Genomic DNA, 24,789 nt, shown 5'->3' on the forward strand with positions numbered 1-24,789 from the left:
AAACAAACAAACAAAAAAAACACCCCTATCCAAACACAGCACCTGAGCCATACGATGTCACTTACCTTGGACTAGGCTTGGCAGGGTCCATATTTGAACCACAGCTCCATCGTGAGAGTTTTTAGTAAAAACAAAAGAGAAATGTTTTGTAAATTGTGTCAGTAGCTTGGCCCAAACAGAGGGTCGCCCCTTTGAGTCTGGTCTGCTTGAGGTTTCTTCCTCAAATCATCAGATGGAGTTTTTCCTTACCACTGTCGCCTGTGTGCTTGCTCTGGGGGTTGGTAAGGTTAGACTTCATTTGTGTGAAGCACCTTGAGGCAACTTTGTTGTGATTTGGCGCTATATAAATGAAAATAAATTGAATTGATATAAAGTGAATTGAGAAATGTTTGAAAAAGGAGGCCATGCAGAATGTGCAAAGTGGCAATTTGGTAAATAGTTACAACACAGAAGGCACCCTGTAAAATGTAGGGAGTGTATAGATGGACATTGGGTCCATTTCCTCTAATTTGTCAATATGATAATGCAATGCATCAGATCAATTAAAACAAATAAAAGCAACTTTTTTGGCTTATCCATTATGCCATAGACATGTCTGCCACCTACTGGATGAATGATGGATGCTGAATGGACGATTGAAATATTGGTGCACGTTTCACTATCAGTGAGAGGCAGAACACTTCTGTGTAGAAATGTAGTACTAAAACTCCAATAAGTAAATGTTATTTTCTTATTGTTTTACAAAGGTTATATTCTAAATGCAAACAACACCATCACAAGTCCACACAACCCTGCAGAAGGGATTTTGTATGAATGTATCCAATGCAGATACTTCTTCCTTCTCTCCATGTCGCTGTCAGTTTAACAGTCAGTGAGTGATACTTTGGTGTGGGGAGGGGGCGTGATGGTAAAATAACAAATTAAATCTATAATTCACCAACTCTCCATTGCAACGGGGCCATTAGCTTTTTAATTTCATCTCTCTTTATTCAGCTCTCCCCCAGGCTTACAGATAGCCCTGAGGCATCCACCCATGTTGTCTTGGAGGGACAGAAAAGGCAAAAAACACAATTTCACATCCACATCCTATTTAGCGCAACCTTCTTCCCTTAGCTGAGGTTTTAAGAGAACTAAATTTAGCCCTGCAATCGTGGGATTTGTCCTCACTGTTGAATTTAGGTTGAGGCTAATGGATTAAATCCAAGCTACAAAATGAAGGGAGAAAAATGTAAGTGGAAGAAAAGAGAAAATCCACAAAGAAAGACAATGTCACAGCATGGCTGTGTTGACCTTTAAATACTCTTACTGAGCCTTTAAAGGCTTAAAGCATTTGATATGGAAGACTATGTAGTGCTGAAACAATCAAGCTGATCAACATAAAAATGACACTTAAACATTTCATTAGTCAATCAAGGGTTTAAGTCGTGAATCAATTAAAATGATTTCAGTTGTTCCAGCATGTCAGAAGTGAGGTTTCCTACATTTTTCATTTTTTCAATATCAATGTAAATTGTAAATTTTTGGGAGCAGATCACTTGACACAAAATTTTGGAAATTGAAACAGATTTTATTGAAAGCTTTTTGAATAATTAGAGATTAAATGATGAGTCATTAAATTAAGCAACCATGAAAATAATTATTTCTAAAAATAATCTCAAGTTCAATATAGACAGATGCCAAATAATGTAAAAAAAAAAAAAGTGGGCTTTTTAATGTTTGGGTGATTCTACAACAAACATGCATGTATAAATTTTTTTTTTTTTTTAAATACTGCACTATCATCGAGAGCCAAAAGATGGCAATGTTTACATGCATGACAAGCTATCCTGATATATAGAGTATAGATCAGGTATATATCAGTATAGCTATACAATCCAGAAACAAAAGGTGGCAATAATGCACCATTAAGTTGGATGCCACTTGCTGTAAAACAAGAAGATCTACATGAAGACAGTGCGCTGGGTCTTAGAGGAGTGAAATGAATAAATCATGCCCTCAAACTGAAAGACCAGACCACACTCGTAAATTCAGTGGCAACAAGAAACAGTTTATTCTCAAATTTTCTGCCCTGTAACATTTATCATTAGCTTCTGCTCGCTAATGCTGTGTTTGCCTTATGAACTCATAAAGCACTGATTAGATTATTTTTGCTTCTGGTTGCATGAAACAGTGGGGCAACATAAAAAAAGAACAACAATCTGACTTGCAGACCAATGAGACAGACTTTTTTTTCCCCTCCACTCTTTGAGGCACATTTTTGGACAAATACAACTAATACTCCCGCATGACATATAGTTTGGAAAAGATGATACCCACAATCCTTTATGCAATTCCAATTTAAAGAAATAGCTAACCCATCACAACCAATTTCAAATTCAAGCAACCAGTTAAAATCTCCAAGCCAATAAATGTATCACATTTTTATTTCACTTCAGTTATGCCAAAATGCTATATTTCTCCCTTTTTTGACAATCGGAAAAGCAACAAGTGCAAAGGGAGCAGAAATAATTAGACGTTGCATGATTAGCTGCAAGATTAAAAATGAGGGTGTGGGTGGGATTCTAACCATGGCGGGCGCCCATGCTGCTGAGTTTACTTTGACTTCTTTAATCAATCAGCTGATGGAGTGATGCCATATTGTGTCATAAGTACTGCGTCAAAGTATTGCTACATGTCAGACTGGGCAAACCAAGACAGTGGAAGGGAAAATGCAGCCAGCAAGTGCAGAAAGTGAGAAACACGGCATGTACGTAGCATGTGTTCATTTTTGGCAGCGGAAACTGTATTAGTATTATAACCATCCTTGTGGGTTGGGTAGGGAGAAGGTCAGCAGAACCAAACCAAACACAATGGCAAATATTGCCTGAAACCCGTCCCAATTTAAAAATAAAAACAGTCACTGAAATCATACAAAAACGACATCAGATCTTTCCAAAGTGACAGCATGTTTCTGTTTAGTCCCATAAGGAGCTCAGCAGACTTAACCTAGCTTCACACCAAAGTGCTAAATTAAAGTACATAAATTATAATTAGACCAGTGCCAGACTGACTGATTATTGGCTGAACACATCTGACTGAGTGATATGTAGCAAATAGAAAAACGTGCAGTGCTTGGGGTCCCGAGGACCATGATTGAGAAACACGCTAATGCACGGAGTACCTACATTTCCTTGATGTCTTCAAGAGTGATATTCTTCACATCTTTATTTCTGACCAGAAACAGCTTGATCCAGGACACCACGTTAAATCGTCTGTGCCCAGTGATGTACAGTAGTGTTCAGAATAATAGTAGTGCTATGTGACTAAAAAGATTAATCCAGATTTTGAGTATATATATATTTTGAGTAATTTATTTGCAAGAATCCCCTGCAAAGTCCCTCTATTAAATAAAAGACGTGCAGAAGAGGTTACAATTTGCCAAAGAACACATCAACTGGCCTAAAGAGAAATGGAGGAATATTTTGTGGACTGATGAGAGTAAAATTGTTCTTTCTGGGTCCAAGGGCCGCAGACAGTTTGTGAGATGACCCCCAAACTCTGAATTCAAGCCACAATTCACAGTGAAGACAGTGAAGCATGGTGGTGCAAGCATCATGTGATATGGGCATGTTTCTCCTACTATGGTGTTGGGCCTACATATCGATACCAGGTATCATGGATCAGTTGGATATGTCAAAATACTTGAAGAGGTCATGTTGCCTTATGCTGAAGAGGACATGCCCTTGAAATGGGTGTTTCAACAAGACAATGACCCCAAGCACACTAGTAAACGAGCAAAATCTTGGTTCCAAACCAACAAAATTAATGCCTCGCAGATGTGAAGAAATCATGAAAAACTGTGCTTATACAACTAAATACTAGTTTAGTGATTCACAGGATTGCTAAAAAAAAAAGCAGTTTGAACATAACAGTTTTGAGTTTGTAGCGTCAACAGCAGATGCTACTATTATTGTGAACACCCCTTTTCTACTTTTTTTTTTTACTAATAGCCAAATTTCATAGCCTTAAGAGTGTGCATATCATGAATGCTTGGTCTTGTCGGATTTGTGAGAATCTACTGAATCTACTGGTATCTTGTTTCCCATGTAATAATAAGAAATATACTCAAAACCTGGATTAATCTGTTTAGTCACATAGCACTACTATTATTCTGAACACTACTGTAGTTGAAACCATGGCTGCCTTTCAAACTAGTACGGAAGTGCGCCTGAACCATCCAGAGAGCATCAGACTGCACGCATAACATCAGCGTGCCAGATCAAATCACTGCAAAAACTGCCCCTCTCAAAATAAGCCAAATAATCCTAAATCTAGCCAAATTGTTTTGTATTAAGCAAAAAAAAATCTGCCAATGAGGTAAGAAAAATTTGCTTGGCTAGAATTCTTAGCAAACTAGCAAACATTTTCTCAAAACAAGACATTTTTCTCATGTAGAAAATGCTCGACAAGTTTATTTTTCTATTTAGACAAAAAATAAGTCAAATTTTCTATAAACAAGTCTTTTTTACTTTCTTAGATATCAGTTTTTGCAGTGTGCGAGTGGAAAATAGCACCAACTATTGCATCTCACACACCGTATGATTTACAGAGTGATTAAATCAAACCCAATTATGTGAAAAACAGAATCCACAAACACGGTTGTACAGTGGTAGTACACAGACACACTTTCACCTTATTCACAAATTCAACGTATGAACCATACTTTTAAAATCTGAACACTTAAAAATATAAACTACATACAAAGTGACGATAACGTCGTCTGAACAGCTTTCGTCTTTCTGGTGGTTATGATGATGATGGAAAGCAATCAGCAATTCATAGCCACATTTTTCACCACTTACTCATCTATAAATAGCTCTGAGGGATATTTACCAAGAGGTGCACTGTTTACACGAGTAAACAATATAATAAAAATGAAGCAGGTGGAGAGGTGAGAGGAAAATAAAGTGTTTGCAAGCATATAATGCCTGTCAACTTTTGCTAAAGACAGTATTATTTCAAAGACAGAAAACGTATTGTGAAATGTTTCAGGGACATGTCAGTAGATTAATATCAAGCTCAGTTCTTTACATCTCATAGTACTGTAAGGCCACGTGTTTATAATGTATAAATGAGACAAACTAACCCCCCAAGAACATCAGAATCACACAACTAAGGAAATAACGAAGCTCATGGAGGCATCATCCATCTTTAAGCATTCCATCAACATGACCTGAAAGGCTGCTGACCAATGAGGACGCCAAAAAGAAAAACTGAAGAAAAAAAAAAGTCACCCCGAGTGTGACGGGTATCTTGCCAAAAGGTGAACGAGAGACTACCACGAGGAACGACCACCAAGAAGAGCGACTAATGGTCAAGGCCATTCAATATACTCATGCCAAATTTGGAGGCAAAATGGTAAATGGACTGCATTTATATAGCGCTTTTCCATCTGCATAAGACACTCAAAGCACTTTACAATTCACCCATTCACAGCAGATGCTACTATTCACCCATGGGCCATTCACCCCATGCCCACCCTCACATTCACCCATATGTAAGGGTGCTGCCATACAAGGCGGTCACTACACACTGGGAGCAATAGGGGATTAAAGATCTTCCCCAAGGGCCCTTAGTGATTTTCCAGTCAGGCTGGGATTTGAACCGAGGATCTTCTGGTCTCAAGCCCAACGCCTTAAGCACTAGACCATCACCTCTCCCAAAAAGTACGCGACCAGGAAATGTTCTTGGCGATTTTTGTGCTTGACCTTCCTGTGACCTTGGCGCTTTTGTGTGCTGAAAGGCATCTCCATTGGACTGCTATATATGAGCTTACAAGAATCTGCAATGATGATTTGCACGTTTTTTCCACATAAAAAAAAAAAAAAAAAATCTAAATTTTGCAGGTTTTTTCATCATGACGTCACCATATGATGTCATAACATAAAACGTTTGATATATTCTGGATCCTCTTATCAGGTCCTTTACTTTTGTTTATGACACGACATGTTTTACTTAAATATGAAATTTGACCTAATTGTAGGTCATCTTTGACCTCAAGGCAAACTCGAAAATTAAAGGTTGATCGCTTATCCCAGGTAAGGACTTATGGGCAAGGCCAACATTTTTGTTTTACTGTTCATTTTAGAGTAACGGTGTTGTCTGGGGTTGACAACCTTTTAGGTCATGGTTATGGAGTGCAATCATGGTGGATGATGACATAGTTTTATGTGACAGACAGTCTGATGTCCATGTGCTTCTTTGGGGGCGGGGGGGGGGGGGGGGGAGTAAGGCTGGACCTTACCCATGTGGAGGGCCTTAGTGTGATGTATGCTGTGATTTTGTGCTAAATTGAATTGTATTAAATTAATGCTGCTGCTTGTGCTTCTGTAATTTTGTGCCTCTGTAACAAGCTCTCAAAGGTCTGAAACACGACTTGCGTTATTTTTGATTATGAATGGACAATCAAATACCTCAACACTTTGTGCACAGCTGTTCCAGTAAAATGATTTCTCCTCATCTCTCTTTTCTGCTGCACTCTGATTTGTGCCACTCACTTGGTCTTTTTGCGAATCTCCTCCACCAGCTGTTTGATGTGATCCTCCATGAACTCGATTTTTTCCTGCTTGCGAGCCAAGGCCTTTTGTAGCCGAACAATACGTTCCACCAGCACTGCCTTGTCAACCTCTGGGAAACTGTCCACAACCACGACTGAGGGGCTGCTTTGGCTCTCCGGGGATCGTTCTTCAACACCGCTGCTACCACCGTGGCGGGCGTTTAAGGAGCCTATGAAACAGAAATGAAGGCAATTCAGTTTCAATTCAGGAAACTGCCCATTCGTGCAGCTTGGGAGGAAGAACTACATATAGCAAGCAGTTGATAATCAAAATATTCTGATGTTACAAAAAGCCACAAGTCACACTGCAAAAACTGATATCTAAGAAAGTAAAACAGTAAAACAGTAAAAAAAAAAAAAAAAAAGACAATTTTTGTCTAAATAGAAAAATAACCTTGCCAAACATTTTTTTTAACGTAAGAAAAAAAAAATGTCTTATTTTGGGAAAATGTATCTCACTTTTTCTAAATACAACCCCAATTCCAATGAAGTTGGGACATTGTGAAAAATGTAAATAAAAACAGAATACAATGATTTGCAAATCCTCTTCAACCTATATTCAATTGGATGTTGTTGATGTATAGCTTCGCTTTGTATGGTAGAGTTTTAACTTGCACTTGTAGATGTAGCGACGAACTATGTTAACTGACAATGGTTTTCTGAAGTGTTCCTGAGCCCACGCAGTAGGATCCTTTACACAATGATGTTGATTTTTAATACAGTGCCACCTGAGGGATCGAAGGTCATGGGCATTCAATGTTGGTTTTTGGCCTTGCCGCTTACATGTAGAAAGTTCTCTAGATTCTCTGAATCCTCAGATTATATTATGGACTGTAGATGATGGAATCCCTAAATTCCTTGCAACTGAACATTGAGAAACATTCTTTTAAACTGTTGGGCTATTTTTTCATGCAGTTGTTCACAAAATGTTGATCCTCGCCTCATCTTTGCTTGTGAATGACTGAGCCTTTTGGGGATGCTCCTTTTATACCCAATCATGACACTCACGTGTTTCCAATTAGGTGTTCTTTTAGCATTCATCAACTTTCCCAGTCTTTTGTTGCCCCGTCCCAACTTTTTTGAAATGTGTTGCAGGCATCCATTTCAAAATGAGCAAATATTTGCACAAAACAATAAAGTTTATCAGTTTGAACATTAAATATCTTGTCTTTGTGGTGTATTCAATTGAATATAGGTTGAAACTCGAAACTGAAAATTGAAAAATAACCACCCTCAACATCCCCAACAGAGTTTGTGCAAAAATTTTGATTTCCTTAAAAATCTACCACTTTGTCTTTGGTCGACCCTCAAATATTCCATGATGTTTGGCCCAAACTGTGTTTTTTTTTTTTTAAAAAGTGGTCATTTTGTTCAGACAGGCCTGAAAACAATAAACCCTGCATGCGCTACCACTAGAACAAAGTTACCAGAAGAACTGGAGCGACTTCCCATACTTCCAGCATCGCGGTCACAGCCTCCATTCTCAGCATGCTCCAGCTTCTTTCGAGCTGCAAAATGAAAGATGGCACCTGTGAGTTTGTGATACACATGACTTGATTTGAAACTAAAGCCCCTCTCACGGCACCCTTTTGGCATGCTATACTCCCTGACACGCACCACCAATACCAGCGACTGCCACTGTGTATGACGTTTAACATAGCGTGTAACCTTGGGATCATCTGTTGCTTCCTGGCCAGTGATGTAACAATTCTGTCTCTGGGTTTTGATGTGGCGTGTTAAGGGGCGACCGCACGACCAGTGAAACAGAGTGACAAATGCTTTGAACATGACCAAAACAATCATCCCACCCTTGAGACTGATGACAACTGTGTGGGATTGTGTGATGCATTTGTGGCGAGGAGTGGCACATGCTATACACACACACACACACACACACACACACACATCTTTGAAGACAAGTGCATGCCAAAACAAACATAGAACAATGCTGTAACCCAAACATCACTGGCTGAATGAACTCGGCATTTTAATTTATGGTCCATCTGTATAAATGTGATGTGACGCCAAATAAGTTGAACCTTTCCCGCATAAAAGTGACTGTGCTGAAGCCATGAAGCCCAACTTCACCTCCGATCATCACATTCACTCACTCGGAAAGAAAGGCCATGTCCCATGTGCAGACTGTGTGCAAAGCTTGTGAAAAGAGAACAGTGCTGTGAGTGTCCAGAGTAATAAGCAGGCACAGAAAATGAGCTCTTTAAGCTCGACACTTATCTGTGCACTCTCAGCTCCTTTGTTTCTAATCATCCTGTATTCTCTGTTAATCTGCACGCGCAACCCAACTTTAAATCATAGGCTTTCCACTCAACCCAGTGAAGTCAAACGACAGCAAGGAGGAAATCTGTACTATTCTGGCTGAGAGATGTCAAAAACGCAATGGATAAAAATGGCTCCGGTCTGACTTTTTAATTTATTTGAGATTGAAAAAAATATCAAATTTGACTGCACATGATGGTATAAATTATACTCTATTTTGCCCGTCTATGGAAACTAATGTACCTTTGTTTTTTCATTTATCTTTGATTTCTTTTTAATAGAATGCAGTGGGCCCCAGACCTGGGGTATAATGTTGCACCCTAGGCTCTATAGCAGGGGTAGGCAATCATGTGCCATGAAGGGCCGAAACACTGCAGGTTTTCCTTACTACCAATCATCTCAGCAGGTGATTTAATTGACAATCAGGTGTTTATGTTCAGGGGAGAAGCTCATCAGCAACCCACCTGCTGAGGTGACTGGTTGCAAGGAAAACCTGCAGTGTCTCAGCCCTCGCTGCCCACCCCTGCTCTATAGTTACCCTAACCATAGGTGGCGTTGTATCCGAGGGCTCTCTTCAAGATGGTAATCGTTCCTTTAATTGCAGACAACTGCACCTCATGTGCGCTTGCGTGACCGGGGATTGCCTCAAGGTATTTCTTCAGGTTGTTCTTCATCAGACCTGTTGCCTCCACCACAACTGGGATGATATCGAAGTCTTTCAATGACCATGTTGTTCGTAGGTCATTTTTCAGGTCTTGGTATTTTGTGATCTTTCCCCTTTCAGCTCAATTCAGGCCATAGTCATTGGGGCCTGTCACATCCATGATTTTGGCTGTTTTCTCTTACTTGTTCCAGATGACGATATCAGGTTTTATTGCACCTCCTTTGATATGTCTTCCTGCTTGGATCTTTTTGTCGTAGATGACTTTACTTTTCCGTTGGATGAAACTGGTGCTGGCTCATGCTCCCAGATGTTCTCCTTGACTTCCATCTCCAGTTCCGTGCATACTTTCCAGTGGAGATATTGACAGATCTTCTTGTGTCGGGATGTATAATGTACCCATAATGCAGTATTTGTGTCTAAACGCTAAAACCTTCAAAATTAGTGCATTACTTTAAAACTAAAACATATAGCTGATATTTTCACTTTGTGAAACGACAGACGTGTTGTTAATTTCAATAATTTGTCCGCAATTAGTTTGTTTTAGCTTTGATAATTAGCGGAACTGTGCCCACCACTGGTCTTACGGTTTGTTGACGAACCTGCCAAGGTTACATAGTAGAGAAGCATGAATCTTCGACTGGACTGGGTTGCTTGACGCAAGGACGTTTCGCTTCAAGTCGCAGAAGCTTCCTCAGCTAAAATTCTTGCTCTGGTAGTCTGACTTCTGTCTTGACTCTTGTAGAGAAGAATAACAGAAGCCCCAAAAGCTGGAGTTTTAAACCTAACCAGACCCCTCCTACCGAGAGGCAGACTGCTATTGACTAGTGACTAAACAATTGCTCTAATTAGCACCTATTGTGCTCTAGTAGCACCATCCCAATGACAGGGCAGCTGTCCCTCCTAACAATGGGACTGACGCCTCTCCTGACGGCTCCTCTGATGACATGAATGACTCATTACCATGAACAAAGGACTGAAACTGCTTTGACCTGAGTACCCCATTGTAAACAGGGGACAAAGCATGTCTCAGGCCCCCTCTCCGGTTAAGGCTGGGTTTCAACTGTTTCACATACAATGCCTCCTTCACTCCTCTCTCAAGTCCAGTCCAAGATTCAAGCTTCTCTACTTTGGAAACCACCTGGACAACTGAGAGCCTTCACAGAAACTGCCAAGGGTACCATAACCCGCATGACGTCTTATCCTCTAGAAAACATTGCTGTTTTAGCACTCACGCAAAATGTACTTCAATTAAGACTCTTCCCCCTCCACCCCCACCCCAATCAACTCTAGCATAAAATACTATATTGTCCAATCTTCCCAATCAGTGTTACGAGCCTGTGTCCTTGTTGCTTGCAATTAACAGGGAAAGCACAGGATTGTATAGAGTTAGTGACTCAGTGAGTGGGTCCAGAAAAGTTCTGCATATTCAGCTCTGAAATTTTGGATTATTATAGATACAGGTGAGGACCAGTGAACCTCTTATTTAGGGCCATGGTGGCATCTTTTAACATCAATGACTGACTATAACATAAGATAAAGACAGACAGGCCTATCAGCTGCTTGTGAAGCCTTTTTACTAGTTGCAGAGTCCTGGCAGCCCTGAAAGCCACTCTTAATCATCTGTTAATAACAGCTGAATTCATTTGGTTTCTGAACCATAATACAGTCACAGAAATGTGAAGCTTTTTCTAACCTTGTATGAGTTGCTTGGTCAAGTCCTTGATGTTGGCAGCTTGTTTCCTTTTTTGAGTCACAAGCTCATCTCTCAGTTCTTCCACTTGGTTTTTCAAACGGCCCACCTCTGTCTGCAACATCGTTCGCTCCTCGCACAGGTCCTGCACCTCCTGCTTCCTCAGCACCTCCTCTTGCCTCAGCTCCCGTGACTGCATGATGTAAGGGGGGAAAAAAAAAAAAAAAAAAAAGGGACAAAAATAAGAATGCTAGTTTCAACAACAGCCATGACAGATTCAGGTCTGGGAATGTGCAGTGATATACAGTGGGACTCAGTTGGCAACTACCGTGACAGACAACTGGAAAATAACTATCTGACATGTGGGCATCAGCTGGGCCTTCTCCACCCTCTGAGATCCTCAACACTGAGGCATCTTCTAGCTGAATCACGACCAGAGAAATGCACCACATGACCAAAATGTCATGTTTTCCCTTACAATATAAAAATCAGCTCCATGAAGTCTAACAACTTTGTTAATCTGTTTTCTACTCCAGGTCCTCGAGCAGCTGTTCTCAACAGCTTGTTTCACATACAGCTGCAGCACACAGCACAGCGGGAGGTGGGTGCTCGGACAGCATGACATCACATCGTGCAGCAAAGTGACAGGAGCCAAACTGCTCCTTGTGTCAATTTTGGCTGACATTTCTCCTCTAATGTGCAGAAGCAAACAAAACAATTTTTGTTTCTGTTGAATGTAATGCTCAATGTTAACGGGGGAAACAAGTGAGACTATTGGAATCCCAGTAAACCTCAGTATTTTTAGGGCCGTCAGATTGTGATGTGATATAAAGAAACATATACGCAAGTTTTTCTATTCATTCACTCATTTTCTGCTGGAGCTGCATCGTGGTGGCAGTAAATTTGTGTGACAAATTTTAAGGTCATGTCACACAGTCATCAAGTGACTCCAGAAACCTGCAAAAAACACAATAAAATTATATAAACTATATGTTACAATGGTGTTTTAGTCACATCTGTCCAAAATGTGTCGGGGGGTGGCAGCATATATACATAAGTCCTATCAGTCTATAAGTCACATTCATTTTTGAAACATGGTGCTACTACTTCATGTAACCAGTACCAAAATGAATTGAATCTGCACATTACTTATTGTAATGCAAATGGCTCATTAGTAAGCAGAAGCCAACAGGCTAGTTATTGCACAAGTCAAAGAACTTAAGTATAAACTGCTTCTTGCCATCACTGAACAAACATGTCAAGGAGGAGCGAAATGTTGATGTTTCCCCTCACTACATGTGAAACCTTTTAAAACAATAATACATTTTTTAAATAATTATATATTTGGCCTGACCTACGCTGATGCATCCTCCTCTGTTGCAGTGTCGGCTGTTCCACAAAATGCAAGCAAGTCAAGTGCTGAGTAGTATGAACGTTATTCCCCATCTTTATTCAAGAGCATGGTCTTTCAGTTTGACAGCATGATTTATGAATTTCACTCATTCTCTAAACTTCAACACATCCCCTCATTGAGGTCTTTTTCCTTCTTGTTTTTTTTTGCTGTCATCCAGCTTAATAGTGCATTACTGCTCCCTTCGGCTCTGGAGCGTGGATCAGAGAGCACTTCAGCCAAATCAGTATACAAGAGCAGCTCTTAGTTATTGTGTGTAGATGGTGCCATCTTGTGGCCACAGATGATAATGTAGGATTTTTTTTAATGCAAAAGTGGCTTCAAAATATGGCAGAGGAAAAGCCAAACAAGTAAACGCGAAACAGAAACACACACACAACAACAACAACAACGACATATAGTCCAGAAAAAGTGCATGTACTATTTTTGCAGACATTTTTAGCAAATTTTAATTATCCATCAAATCCACAGAAGTTGCATATCTGGATCATGCAAGATGTTTGCTGGATGAACACACTGCATCACTTTGTGTGCACTTTCCTGACCTTATCATCTAGAAGTCTGCTGGTCTCTTGCAGCCTTGCTTGGAGTTCCGTGAAGTTGTTGGAGAGCTGATCCAGCTGTGCCTGAAGCGAGTTGCTTTCAGATTGAAGCTGGGCGTTCTTGCTGCTCAATTTCTCAGTAAAGCCCAGTAACTCTGCCTCACGTTCCCTGCTGCCTTGCACGTCACGCTGCAAGTCAGTCATCTGGCTGGCCAAGCTGTCCACCTCATCATGCAGAGATGTGATCTGCTGTTTGTCACTGTGGAGAAAAGACATTATAATAGCACAACTGACTGTTTATTAAAAAAGCAGTAAACCTCATATAACAGTTACACAACTTCCTTTAATTTGTATATGAAATATTCACTATTACTGCTGCAACTACATTGAGAACACTGATATAAAACCAGTAAAGTGAGGTATGAAATGACACCACTAATGTTTAATTCTGCTTAAAATACAGAGATATGTAAAAATAAGTTGCAGGCTTACTAAAATAACCCGCAACTATGATGACGTTCACATACTTCAGTAGCTATGAAGAAGACTTAAAAAAAAAAAAAAAGCCTGCAGCTGGCAGCATCTGATTGATTGCTCTTGCCAAAATACTAAAAATGGTTCCATACACAGTGGAAAAACTTCATACTGCTTGAACTGACAACCAGAATAACAGAAGTGAAGAGCATTTCCGTTTGCATAAATCAGTCTTTGCTGTCAGTACCCACTCACGGTACACAAGGCAACAATTCAGCAACGTGGAAAGTACAGGGAATTTTTTTCCCTTCCACTACCAAACCACATGGTTGGCACTCACACATGCACCCATTCCGGCACTGTGTTCTATATTGGTCCAAGTCCTGTCTTCACATGCTACATACTTAAAGAAATGACAACAACCACGTTAAAGCCTGCACAGCCGTACTGAAACTACTACTAAAAAGCTATGTAGGCTGTAATACAGTTCATGCAAGATGAGGTTGACAGCTGAAACAGCCAGATGACATCAACGGGTTCATATTCTGTATATTGTGTTATACAACTTTGGCTTTTTTTAAGATGGTGATACTGCTAAATATGTTATAAAAATGGATCTCCTAAAGACCTCAGTATTAAGTCTTATGTAGGGCTTAAGGCCCATTGGTGCCACCACTTTATCCCCAGATACTTGGGATGAAGTAAATGAGCGTCTACAACTCCCCCTGGATAGGACACCAATCCATCACAGGTTACTTCCCTAGTCAAGACTGGGGAAGTGTGAGACTGGGACTAAGGCCCAACCCCAATACTCTCCCTTCAACTTGCACATTCATGCAAATGTGCAAAATGAAGGGAAAATGTGAAGTGGTAGGGCAAAGGGAGAGCACTGGGATTAGCTTTAAGATGATGCAAATAAAGTGTCTTGTCCATGGACACAGACTGATAAAACTAGAAATCAAACCCAGGCCTACATATAGGCCCAATCATTTTCCACTGAGCTAACTGCTCTCGTAGTAAAGACCTAAATGGTGCAAAACTTGTTTCCATGCCACAAAAAGATGTCATTCATGCAGTACTTTAATCTTTTAAATCAGAGGTCTCACACTGATTCCAGAAAGGGCAGAGAGGGTGCAGGTTTTCTTTGCAACCACCCACTCCAGCAGGTGATTTCACTGATTAACTGATCTGCTCATCAGTGAAATCACAAATCTGTTTTAAATGCTGCAACCCACCAGCAGGTTCCAGAAACTCTCACAACAGCAACTACTGTCAGGTTTTCGAATTTCCAAAGGTGCTTGAACTAACTATGTGTAACAAACACACCTACCAGGAAAAAATAACCAAAACAAATTTTATAATGGCAATATTTTTACTAAATAATTGTATTGTACAGGTCTCATTTAAAAAGATAATGTATAATGTATATATTGACTTTACTCTTCAGCATGTGCTACCATGTATGACTGAGCACTAGTTTTGTGAGAATGTATTAGTACCATTCATGCTGCTCCTCGAATGCAGTGATCTCGTCGAGCTTCTCCCGCTGGCGGCCGATCTCAGTTTTCTGCCTGTTAATGATCTCCCTGTACTTGTTAAGCTCATCCTCCCAGCGTGGACGCTCATCCTCCAAACACTTTAACTACAGATCACACACGTTTGACGGCCACATTAGTGTGTCCATCCTACTGTAGACAGACATGCATTTAGACTCAAGACACACCTTGGTCCGGAGGGTGTCAAGCTCATCTATGCTCTCTTTGTAATTCTTCTTCAGGTCTTCTAGCTCTTTGGCCTTCACCCGATGGACCTGCCAGGTACATCGATATCCACGTTAGATGTGCCCGCCTTACTTTGAGTCTACTCATACAAGTAATTTCTGCTTCTCTAGAATACTTATGGCTTAAATGTTTTTTTAAATAATTTCAAGAATTATGACGACAACAACAACAACAAAGGGCAATGTGACAGTGCAACAACTGTGCCTACATGTCTGACACAATGATGCAAATTAATTCTTTGTGATTCAGTGATACCATCATATGTGGTTCTGTGGCCTTGACACTTCATCAAGTCTGTCCAAAACTAGGCCACTTTATCCTTGATGAACACACAACAGTTCCACCATGTGTAACTCGTACTGGCTACAAACTGATTGAGTTCAACATTTATGACCTGTGATGTTCATACATGGTCAAAAGTAGTGTGACGAATAGAAATGTGATGCATGACTTCATATTAGTGTTTCAAAAGGAACCATATATTTAACTAGTTATATTAAAGAAAAATCTCCTAGATGGGCAATGAGCCCAAATTTTGGTCTTGACCTGTGACCTATGACTGATTTATTTTGTACTTGACTCTCAAACATTAAATTAGGGTTGATCCATATTAGATCAAAACTCTTTCATTTGTTTTGTTCACACACACAGAACTGAAAACAATACGCTTACATACCCTACCACTGAGTGTGGGTATTATTATAACAACAGCAATGTATAAAGTACAGCAAATTATGCAATATAGTTTCAATCAATCAATCAATTTTTTTATATAGCGCCAAATCACAACAAACAGTTGCCCCAAGGCGCTTTATATTGTAAGGCAAGGCCATACAATAATTATGTAAAACCCCAACGGTCAAAACGACCCCCTGTGAGCAAGCACTTGGCTACAGTGGGAAGGAAAAACTCCCTTTTAACAGGAAGAAACCTCCAGCAGAACCAGGCTCAGGGAGGGGCAGTCTTCTGCTGGGACTGGTTGGGGCTGAGGGAGAGAACCAGGAAAAAGACATGCTGTGGAGGGGAGCAGAGATCGATCACTAATGATTAAATGCAGAGTGGTGCATACAGAGCAAAAAGAGAAAGAAACAGTGCATCATGGGAACCCCCCAGCAGTCTACGTCTATAGCAGCATAACTAAGGGATGGTTCAGGGTCACCTGATCCAGCCCTAACTATAAGCTTTAGCAAAAAGGAAAGTTTTAAGCCTAATCTTAAAAGTAGAGAGGGCGTCTGTCTCCCTGATCTGAATTGGGAGGTGGTTCCACAGGAGAGGAGCCTGAAAGCTGAAGGCTCGGCCTCCCATTCTACTCTTACAAACCCTAGGAACTACGAGTAAGCCTGCAGTCTGAGAGCGAAGCGCTCTATTGGGGTGATATGGTACTATGAGGTCCCTAAGATAAGATGGGACCTGATTATTCAAAACCTTATAAGTAAGAAGAAGAATTTTCTATTCTAGAATTAACAGGAAGCCAATGAAGAGAGGCCAATATGGGTGAGATATGCTCTCTCCTTCTAGTCCCCGTCAGTACTCTAGCTGCAGCATTTTGAATTAACTGAAGGCTTTTTATGGAACTTTTAGGACAACCTGATAATAATGAATTACAATAGTCCAGCCTAGAGGAAATAAATGCATGAATTAGTTTTTCAGCATCACTCTGAGACAAGACCTTTCTGATTTTAGAGATATTGCGTAAATGCAAAAAAGCAGTCCTACATATTTGTTTAATATGCACTTTGAATGACATATCCTGATCAAAAATGACTCCAAGATTTCTCACAGTATTACTAGAGGTCAGGGTAATGCCATCCAGAGTAAGGATCTGGTTAGACACCATGTTTCTAAGATTTGTGGGGCCAAGTACAATAACTTCAGTTTTATCTGAGTTTAAAAGCAGGAAATTAGAGGTCATCCATGTCTTTATGTCTGTAAGACAATCCTGCAGTTTAGCTAATTGGTGTGTGTCCTCTGGCTTCATGGATAGATAAAGCTGGGTATCATCTGCGTAACAATGAAAATTTAAGCAATACCGTCTAATAATACTACCTAAGGGAAGCATGTATAAAGTGAATAAAATTGGTCCTAGCACAGAACCTTGTGGAACTCCATAATTAACTTTAGTCTGTGAAGAAGATTCCCCATTTACATGAACAAATTGTAATCTATTAGACAAATATGATTCAAACCACCGCAGCGCAGTGCCTTTAATACCTATGGCATGCTCTAATCTCTGTAATAAAATTTTATGGTCAACAGTATCAAAAGCAGCACTAAGGTCTAACAGAACAAGCACAGAGATGAGTCCACTGTCCGAGGCCATAAGAAGATCATTTGTAACCTTCACTAATGCTGTTTCTGTACTATGATGAATTCTAAAACCTGACTGAAACTCTTCAAATAGACCATTCCTCTGCAGATGATCAGTTAGCTGTTTTACAACTACCCTTTCAAGAATTTTTGAGAGAAAAGGAAGGTTGGAGATTGGCCTATAATTACTAGGCAAGTGACGTTCAAGCAACTGTAGTTAATGATATGTTCTGGAATATTCTAAGTACTAATGTTCTATGGGCAGGGGTGGTGGCCAAGTGGTTAGTGCAGTAGGTTCCCGGTTCAAACCCACCCCTGCCACATTTCTCCATGTGGAAAGGCATCCAGTGTAAAACTTGTGCCAATTTGACATGCAGATCCACCTCAGATTTGCTGCAACAACCCCGAGTGCAAACAAGGGAGCAGCCAAAGAGACTCACTATCTTCATGAATTTTCAAAGATGTTATTCCAGATTCTGCATCTGAAAGCTTCTGACAATGCCAAATAATTACTAACGTCACTAAATCTGGAAAAAATATACAACACAGAAGCCACAAAAATCAAATGTTAGAACATTTTATGACGTAATACGAGTAAACTTAAATAATAAATAAGCAATCTGACTCCATGAACCAGACTGAGGGCAAGAAATGGCGATGTCCTCTGGGATGTTGTTGAAATTCACAGCTTCATATTGATTATTTCTAGGCCATTTATTTCTAAAGCATATTTCTCCTTAGAATGGTGCAGGCACAAAAACAGGCCACTCTGTTTGGATTAAGTCTATTTCTGCATCTCTGTGAATGAGTCTGCCTACATCACTTATGTGCCAAATTATGGAAATTACACCTTTCCAATTCATGAAACCGGCCAAAAATAAACATTAACGAGAGGAGCTGGCACGAAGCACATCAGTAAAAGACTGACTAATGGGCCTGACATAACCGTGTATATCACTGAGAATTAATGAAAAACATCATGTGTTTGATAAGCTGTGGCATAAGTTTTATAAAAGGAAACTCCATTTATTTTCATTTATATATGTGGAAGATGAGTGCGCACCTCTAACTGGTCTGTTTGTTCCTGCTTGTGTTTCTCCAGTTCTCCTTTGGTCTCCCTCAGTTTAGCATCAAGCTCATTGGACCGGAGCTCCTCAGACTCCTGGAGGGCAAAGAGGCAAACAAATAAAGTCATAATGCAGTGAGGAACAGAACGTATCATAATAGCTGAAAACGCAGTCGAGTGACCAACAAAGAAAGTGCAACAGGGTAGTTTTCGTTAAATGCCATTTCTGGGTATCACGGTTATTGTTATTGTGGACGTTTATTTTAATCATGTGTTCAATCATCAAATATTTTTTCTTGAAAATTAACAAGGCAATGGCCCATTCCCAGCTCTGAGAACATACATTTAGGGTGTTCCTCTAATAATACACTCAGTTACATAAATATTTGGAAAGTGATTCAGTTGTTCTAATTTTGTCTCTGTACATTACCACAATGGAACTGAAATGACACAACCATGAAGTGACTGAAGTGAAGACTTTCAACAACTCTGCAGTTTCATGGATGAGTGGAACAGAGAAAGATGTGAAATTCTAGCTGCAGTTTGCCAGATGGCACATAGAAGAGTAAAGCCTAAATATGGTCAGCTTTCTTGTATGGAAGCCCTTCTTTGTTCCACTCCACCATGAAGGTGAACCATTGGTGGTGCGTGCTACAAACAAAAGGTGCACTATGCACCTTTTTTACAATTACAAGCACAGAAGCCTTGAACATCTTCAGAGCTGTCTTGGTGGCTTCTCTCACTAATCTTCTTGCACAATGACAAAATGAAGTCCAACACACATTCAGTGACTTGGAAAGGTTCATATATTTATCCCTCAACTTGGCTAAAGAAAACTGTTCGCAAAAAGTGATGAGTTGTATCAACAACAGTAACAGTTTGTTAAATTATGATCAGAAGGCTAAATATCATCGCTGATGTCCCGTGACAATGCAAGTGACGCGCCTCATCCAAGTCTCCCCAACTAAGTCTTTGTTTGACACAAAGTCATTCCAGTGGTACCCAAGGATCCTCTGAAGAGACAGACAGAGACAGGTGGGGAGGTGATGGTCTAGTGGTTAAGTGTTGGGCTGGAGACCAGAGGATCCTTGGTTCAAATTCCAGCCTGACCAGAAAATCGCTAAGGGCCCTTGGGCAAGGTCCTTAATCCCCTAGTTGCTCCCGGTGTGGAGTGAGTTCCTTGTATGGCAGCACCCTCACATCGGGGTGAATGTGAGGCATCAATCTAAAGCGCTTTTGGCATCTGATGCAGATCTAAAAGTGTTATGCAAATGCAGTCAAGACATCCAGCCCTCATCTTATGTCACTGGTTAGCATTCAAGTCTCACAATCACATAGTATGGCAGGAAGCACAAGGACCTAAAGACTTGGACATGTAAGGAAAGGTACCAGCATCTCCAAACACATGACATCACCCACGAGGTCAAAGTCAGTAACCCTTTCCTCACCATTAAGGAACAGGCAAACTCATTTTGATGGTGACCTGAATTTAGTTCTATCCAATTCCCCAATTTCTTTTAATCAGTTTTCCTTTCATCTCATTCTGTAAAATTCCAGTCTTACTCCATCACATAAGTCTGAAGAGAACAAAAGGCAGAGGGACGTGTTTTCTGACTGTACCTTCTTGCTGTGCAATCCATTGTAATTTCATCTTTAAATGCCAGCACAGTTTTTGCAATAATAACAACAACATGAAAAAAAGAGTCAGTAAATTTTTTTCAATACAGAGAAAAGTCAGGCAGCTCTTTGCTACCATCATAAGGTGAAGAGGAAAACTGCCATCAAAGTCATTAAATGTCAGGCAATCACATTTGGAGAGCAACAGAAAAGACAAATAGTCTATCTATTTCCATGAACAACAAAATGCAAAATACAATCTCATAATTCACTGGAAAGTGAATTTAAGTGCCTTTTCATAGGCCAGTTACAGCATACGGTTTGATGACCTTCACTTTTTACATTAGTCATCTTCAAACATTGTTTGCAATCAATCCTCCGAGTGCTGGACTTTAACTAATTTTTGCATAAAGCGTCTGATAGCCCCTTGACAGGCCCACAATTCTGAAATTTTACTGCACTGTTGTCCTCATTGTGTATGTATCTCTTATGTACTTTTTACTGTAAAATGCCTGTGACATTTTTATATAGACTGTTTTACTGTCTACCATGAGTAAAACTAGTACTCTGTGATAAACACCACTGACCTGGTATGTTCGAATTATATCCTGGCAGTTTTTACGGATCTGTTCGGTCTCTTCTTTGGCCTGGGACAGTTTGGATGTGGTCTCTCTAAGCTTGTCTTTGGTCTCCTGCAAACAGTAAACATAAACTTGCATTTTAAATGTGTACAGCAGTTGAGATATCATCTCAATACCTTCAAATTGTAATGTGTAACACAAAAAGCATTTTTAACCGCAAAAGAAATCCAGTAAAGACGGATGTCTGGCTATTTCTTTTCCTGGCACAAACCCTCAGTAGATTTCACTGCACAGTACATGAGGCACATCTACAACGAAAACCATAATAACAAAAACTGTTCTTCAATCTGAAGGCGTGTACTCGTACATCTACTGGGATTTAATTATTTGGGCATTTACAGCTGCAAATTTGCTTGAAGGCAGTTCATTTAGCCAAAAGACATTTCCAAATATAGCTACATCTTGTTAACAATGTTTTTGTGCAGGATCATTACTGTAACATTTTCACCCCATTTCATTTAGCTCAACAATCAAAAGACAAATCTAATTATGCTTTTTTTTCCCTCTTAATATAGAGCAGCTACAGATCAACTTAACTGAGTTGATGTCATTTGTCTCCTGGAAACACCTATGAGGTATGCAAATGACTAACAAGCATGGTATCTACATTATCTACATGAAACAAATATTCATGTACAATCAAAGTACAGTACGTCACTTCTAAATGATTCAAATAACTTGAGGTACAACAACTTACACATGGAGTCATTTACATCAGTCAAATACAGATACTTTTCATACATTTCGATACTTACTGGATCCTTTGATTTGATTGTGACCAGAAGTCTATAGGTATGTGTTTACAACAGGACCCAAAGAGCATTTTCAAAGGAAAACCATTAATACCATGTGCCTATAGATGAATCAGTACACTTGACGTTTTCCCTTCTTTTGAAAGAACTGTTAAAATACCTTGTGGGCATCCATCTCAGTCTTGAGTTTATTCTGGGCCCACTTGACTTTGATAAGGTGCGAGTTGATCTCCTCCTTTAACTTTTCCACCTCCCTGGTCAATCTGCTAACCTCCCCCTCCTGAGAACAATTTCACAAATGAATGATACTACATTAATTTTGAACAACAAAAAGCATGTAACATCTCTTAGGGAAATCAAGCCAACATCAATGGCAAGAGCAAAAAATAAGCTTTGGTATCCAAGGAATGATTAAAAAATGTTGGCCTGTTAGTTCAAAACATCAACAGTCGCCTTATCCAAAAGCCTACTTACCTTTGAATCGTGCAGCTGTTGCAGTCTACCTTTGTCTTGGGCTAGTTGGTTTCCTCGTAGGGCCTGGCGGTCTACCTCCTTGGTGGCTTCCCTTAACCTCTTCTCTAAGCCCTCCTTGTCTCGCCTCAAGTCAAGCGCCTCCTTCTCTCCTCGCACATACTTCATCACCATAGCCTCCTTTTCATGGCGTGCTTCCTCACATTTCTTATTCACCTTGAGGGGTCAGTAATACAATTTACATCACTCCAGTTATTAAAACCCCTTAAGATTTCCGCATTCCATAAATTTCTTGTTGGGGGTGGGGAGGGGGAAATTAAAAATTCAACATCATAAATGTGATATACACTCTACAAAATATCACACTCCATCTCCAATCGTGGTGGCAGTGCCATGTGTTGCTACAGTACAAAACTGCCATGAGTCTTGGATGGCAGCTACCCAGCCAGACAACCTATGTGCCATAGCAAGATGAAAAGCAGGCATCCCCTAGGCCTTTACCAACTGCTGAGGTCCTCAATACTGAGACACCTACAAGCTGGATTATGCACAGAGAAACATGACACATGACCAAACGTGTAATAGCTGAGTTGGTTGAAAGTTACTACACCAATATGAAGTCACACAGCAACATTTTCTTGGTCACATAACATTTGACCTACTCAAACAGTTTGGAGGCAACATGGACATAAAACGGTTTTCAATTTCAATTTATTTTCATTTATATAGCGCCAAATCACAAAAGAGTTGCCTCAAGGTGCTTCACACAAGTAAGGTCTAACCTTACTAACCCCCAGAGCAACAGTGGTAAGGAAGAGGAAGAAACCTCAAGCAGACCAGACTCAAAGGGGTGACCCTCTGCTTGGGCCATGCTACAGACATAAATTACAGAACAATTCACGGACGAATATACAAGAAATGCTATTGGCACACAGGACAGGAGGATCGCCAACACGAATACAACTCCCATCTCTGGATGGAGCTGCACCTTAAACAGAGAGAAAAAAACAGAATCAGGCATCAGAAAGACAAAAAATACTGTATAATTTGCCAGCATTAAACAACAAGAAAAAGAGAAATACTAAGGTGATCGCCGGCCACTAGCCCTAAACTTCACTAAAAGACCCAGAATTTAGGTAAAGTTGAGGCCGTGGCCCGCTCCAATTACTAATAAATGAATTAAAAGAGTAAAAAGCATAAAACAAAACTGTACCATTATGCTAGCCATATGAAAGGGAAAATAAGTGCGTCTTAAGTCTGGACTTGAAAGTCTCCACAGAATCTGACTGTTTTATTGACGCGGGGAAACCATTCCACAGAACAAGGGCACGATAAGAGAAAGCTCTGTGACCCGCAGACTTCTTATTCATCTTAGGGACACAAAGTAGTCCTGCACCCTGAGAACATAAAGCCCGGGCTGGTATGTAAGGTTTAATTAGGTCAACTAGGTAGGGAGGTGCCAGTCCATGAATAATTTTATAGGTTAGTAGCAGAACCTTAAAATCTGATCTCACTGGGACAGGAAGCCAGTGAAGGGATGCCAAAATGGGTGTAATGTGGTCGAACTTTCTGCTTCATGTCAAAAGTCTGGCTGCAGCATTTTGAGCCAATTGGAGACCCCTAATGCTAGACTGCGGTAAACCAGAAATTAACACATGGTTGTTTGTTAATTCAGGGCAAAGTGGTACAAATTTGCAAAGAATTGATCAAATAAAAAGGCCACACAAAACTATATATTAATGTATCACTGGATCATGAAAACGTACGTACTTTTCATGAATTGGTGTCAAATATGGAAGGTATTAATGTTGCACTCTGAGTTAAATTTTAGACTACTCAACATAAAAACTGTCTGTAACACCTATATTATAATAGTCAAGTGGCCTCTGTGTGCGTGTATGCGAGCGTGTGTATGGCTTTGACCACAGAGAAACTGGGGAGAGCTGACATTTGCCGTTTGGTATGCTTATATATTTTGGGTTAAGGATAAACACTACGAAAATGAAAAGTTGAAAGGACTAATATTTTAGGAGAAATTGGCAATATTAGCTAACAACAGTGAACAATGGATGCTATGCTGCAATGTACCATGGGACTTCATGGTTTTGGGTTTTTAAATGTTATTGTGGTTCATGTTAGTTTAACAGTATGTTAGTGTTATTGATTTATTGTGTTTTGCAGTTCAATTGATTTAGTCAGTTTAGTTGTGTCATGTTGCCGTTACCATGAGCAAGAAGGGTACTGTGTTTGATGTCTTCTGTCACAGTCTCTGTTTGTGGGTGTGTAAAAATAAAAGCACCTGCTTGTGGCAGAATGCAGAAAAGACAAAAATCTCTGCGTGCATGTGTGCAATTTCAATCACTGAAAGTGTGGAGAGGTGACACGGGTGCAGGGGCTCTTAGCTCTCCAATTGTCAAGGATGAACGCTGCCAATATGGAACATTGATAGGATTAATATTTTTGGAGAAACTACGGTTATTATCTAACAACAATGAACAATG

General features: G+C 40.1%; 1 protein-coding gene across 2 annotated transcripts in view; it reads right to left on the minus strand.

Moving 5' to 3' along the window:
- LOC117530880 (coiled-coil domain-containing protein 186-like) overlaps positions 1-24,789 on the minus strand; it is a 41,304-nt gene that overhangs the window by 6,472 nt on the left and 10,043 nt on the right. Inside the window, exons 5-14 of one of the 2 annotated variants that reach the window (XM_034193828.1) lie at positions 22,292-22,504; positions 21,978-22,097; positions 21,012-21,116; positions 18,805-18,903; positions 15,377-15,463; positions 15,153-15,295; positions 13,183-13,438; positions 11,230-11,419; positions 8,050-8,103; positions 6,537-6,765 (exon numbers count right to left, since the gene is read on the minus strand). In XM_034193828.1, coding sequence (XP_034049719.1) covers positions 6,537-6,765; positions 8,050-8,103; positions 11,230-11,419; positions 13,183-13,438; positions 15,153-15,295; positions 15,377-15,463; positions 18,805-18,903; positions 21,012-21,116; positions 21,978-22,097; positions 22,292-22,504 — 1,496 coding nt within the window. Of the gene's footprint in view, positions 1-6,536; positions 6,766-8,022; positions 8,104-11,229; positions 11,420-13,182; positions 13,439-15,152; positions 15,296-15,376; positions 15,464-18,804; positions 18,904-21,011; positions 21,117-21,977; positions 22,098-22,291; positions 22,505-24,789 lie in introns of both variants that reach the window. The other variant, XM_034193827.1, reaches the window with a different exon arrangement.

The sequence above is a fragment of the Thalassophryne amazonica genome, chromosome 18 (genome assembly GCF_902500255.1).
Source record: "Thalassophryne amazonica chromosome 18, fThaAma1.1, whole genome shotgun sequence".
NCBI lineage: Eukaryota > Metazoa > Chordata > Actinopteri > Batrachoidiformes > Batrachoididae > Thalassophryne > Thalassophryne amazonica.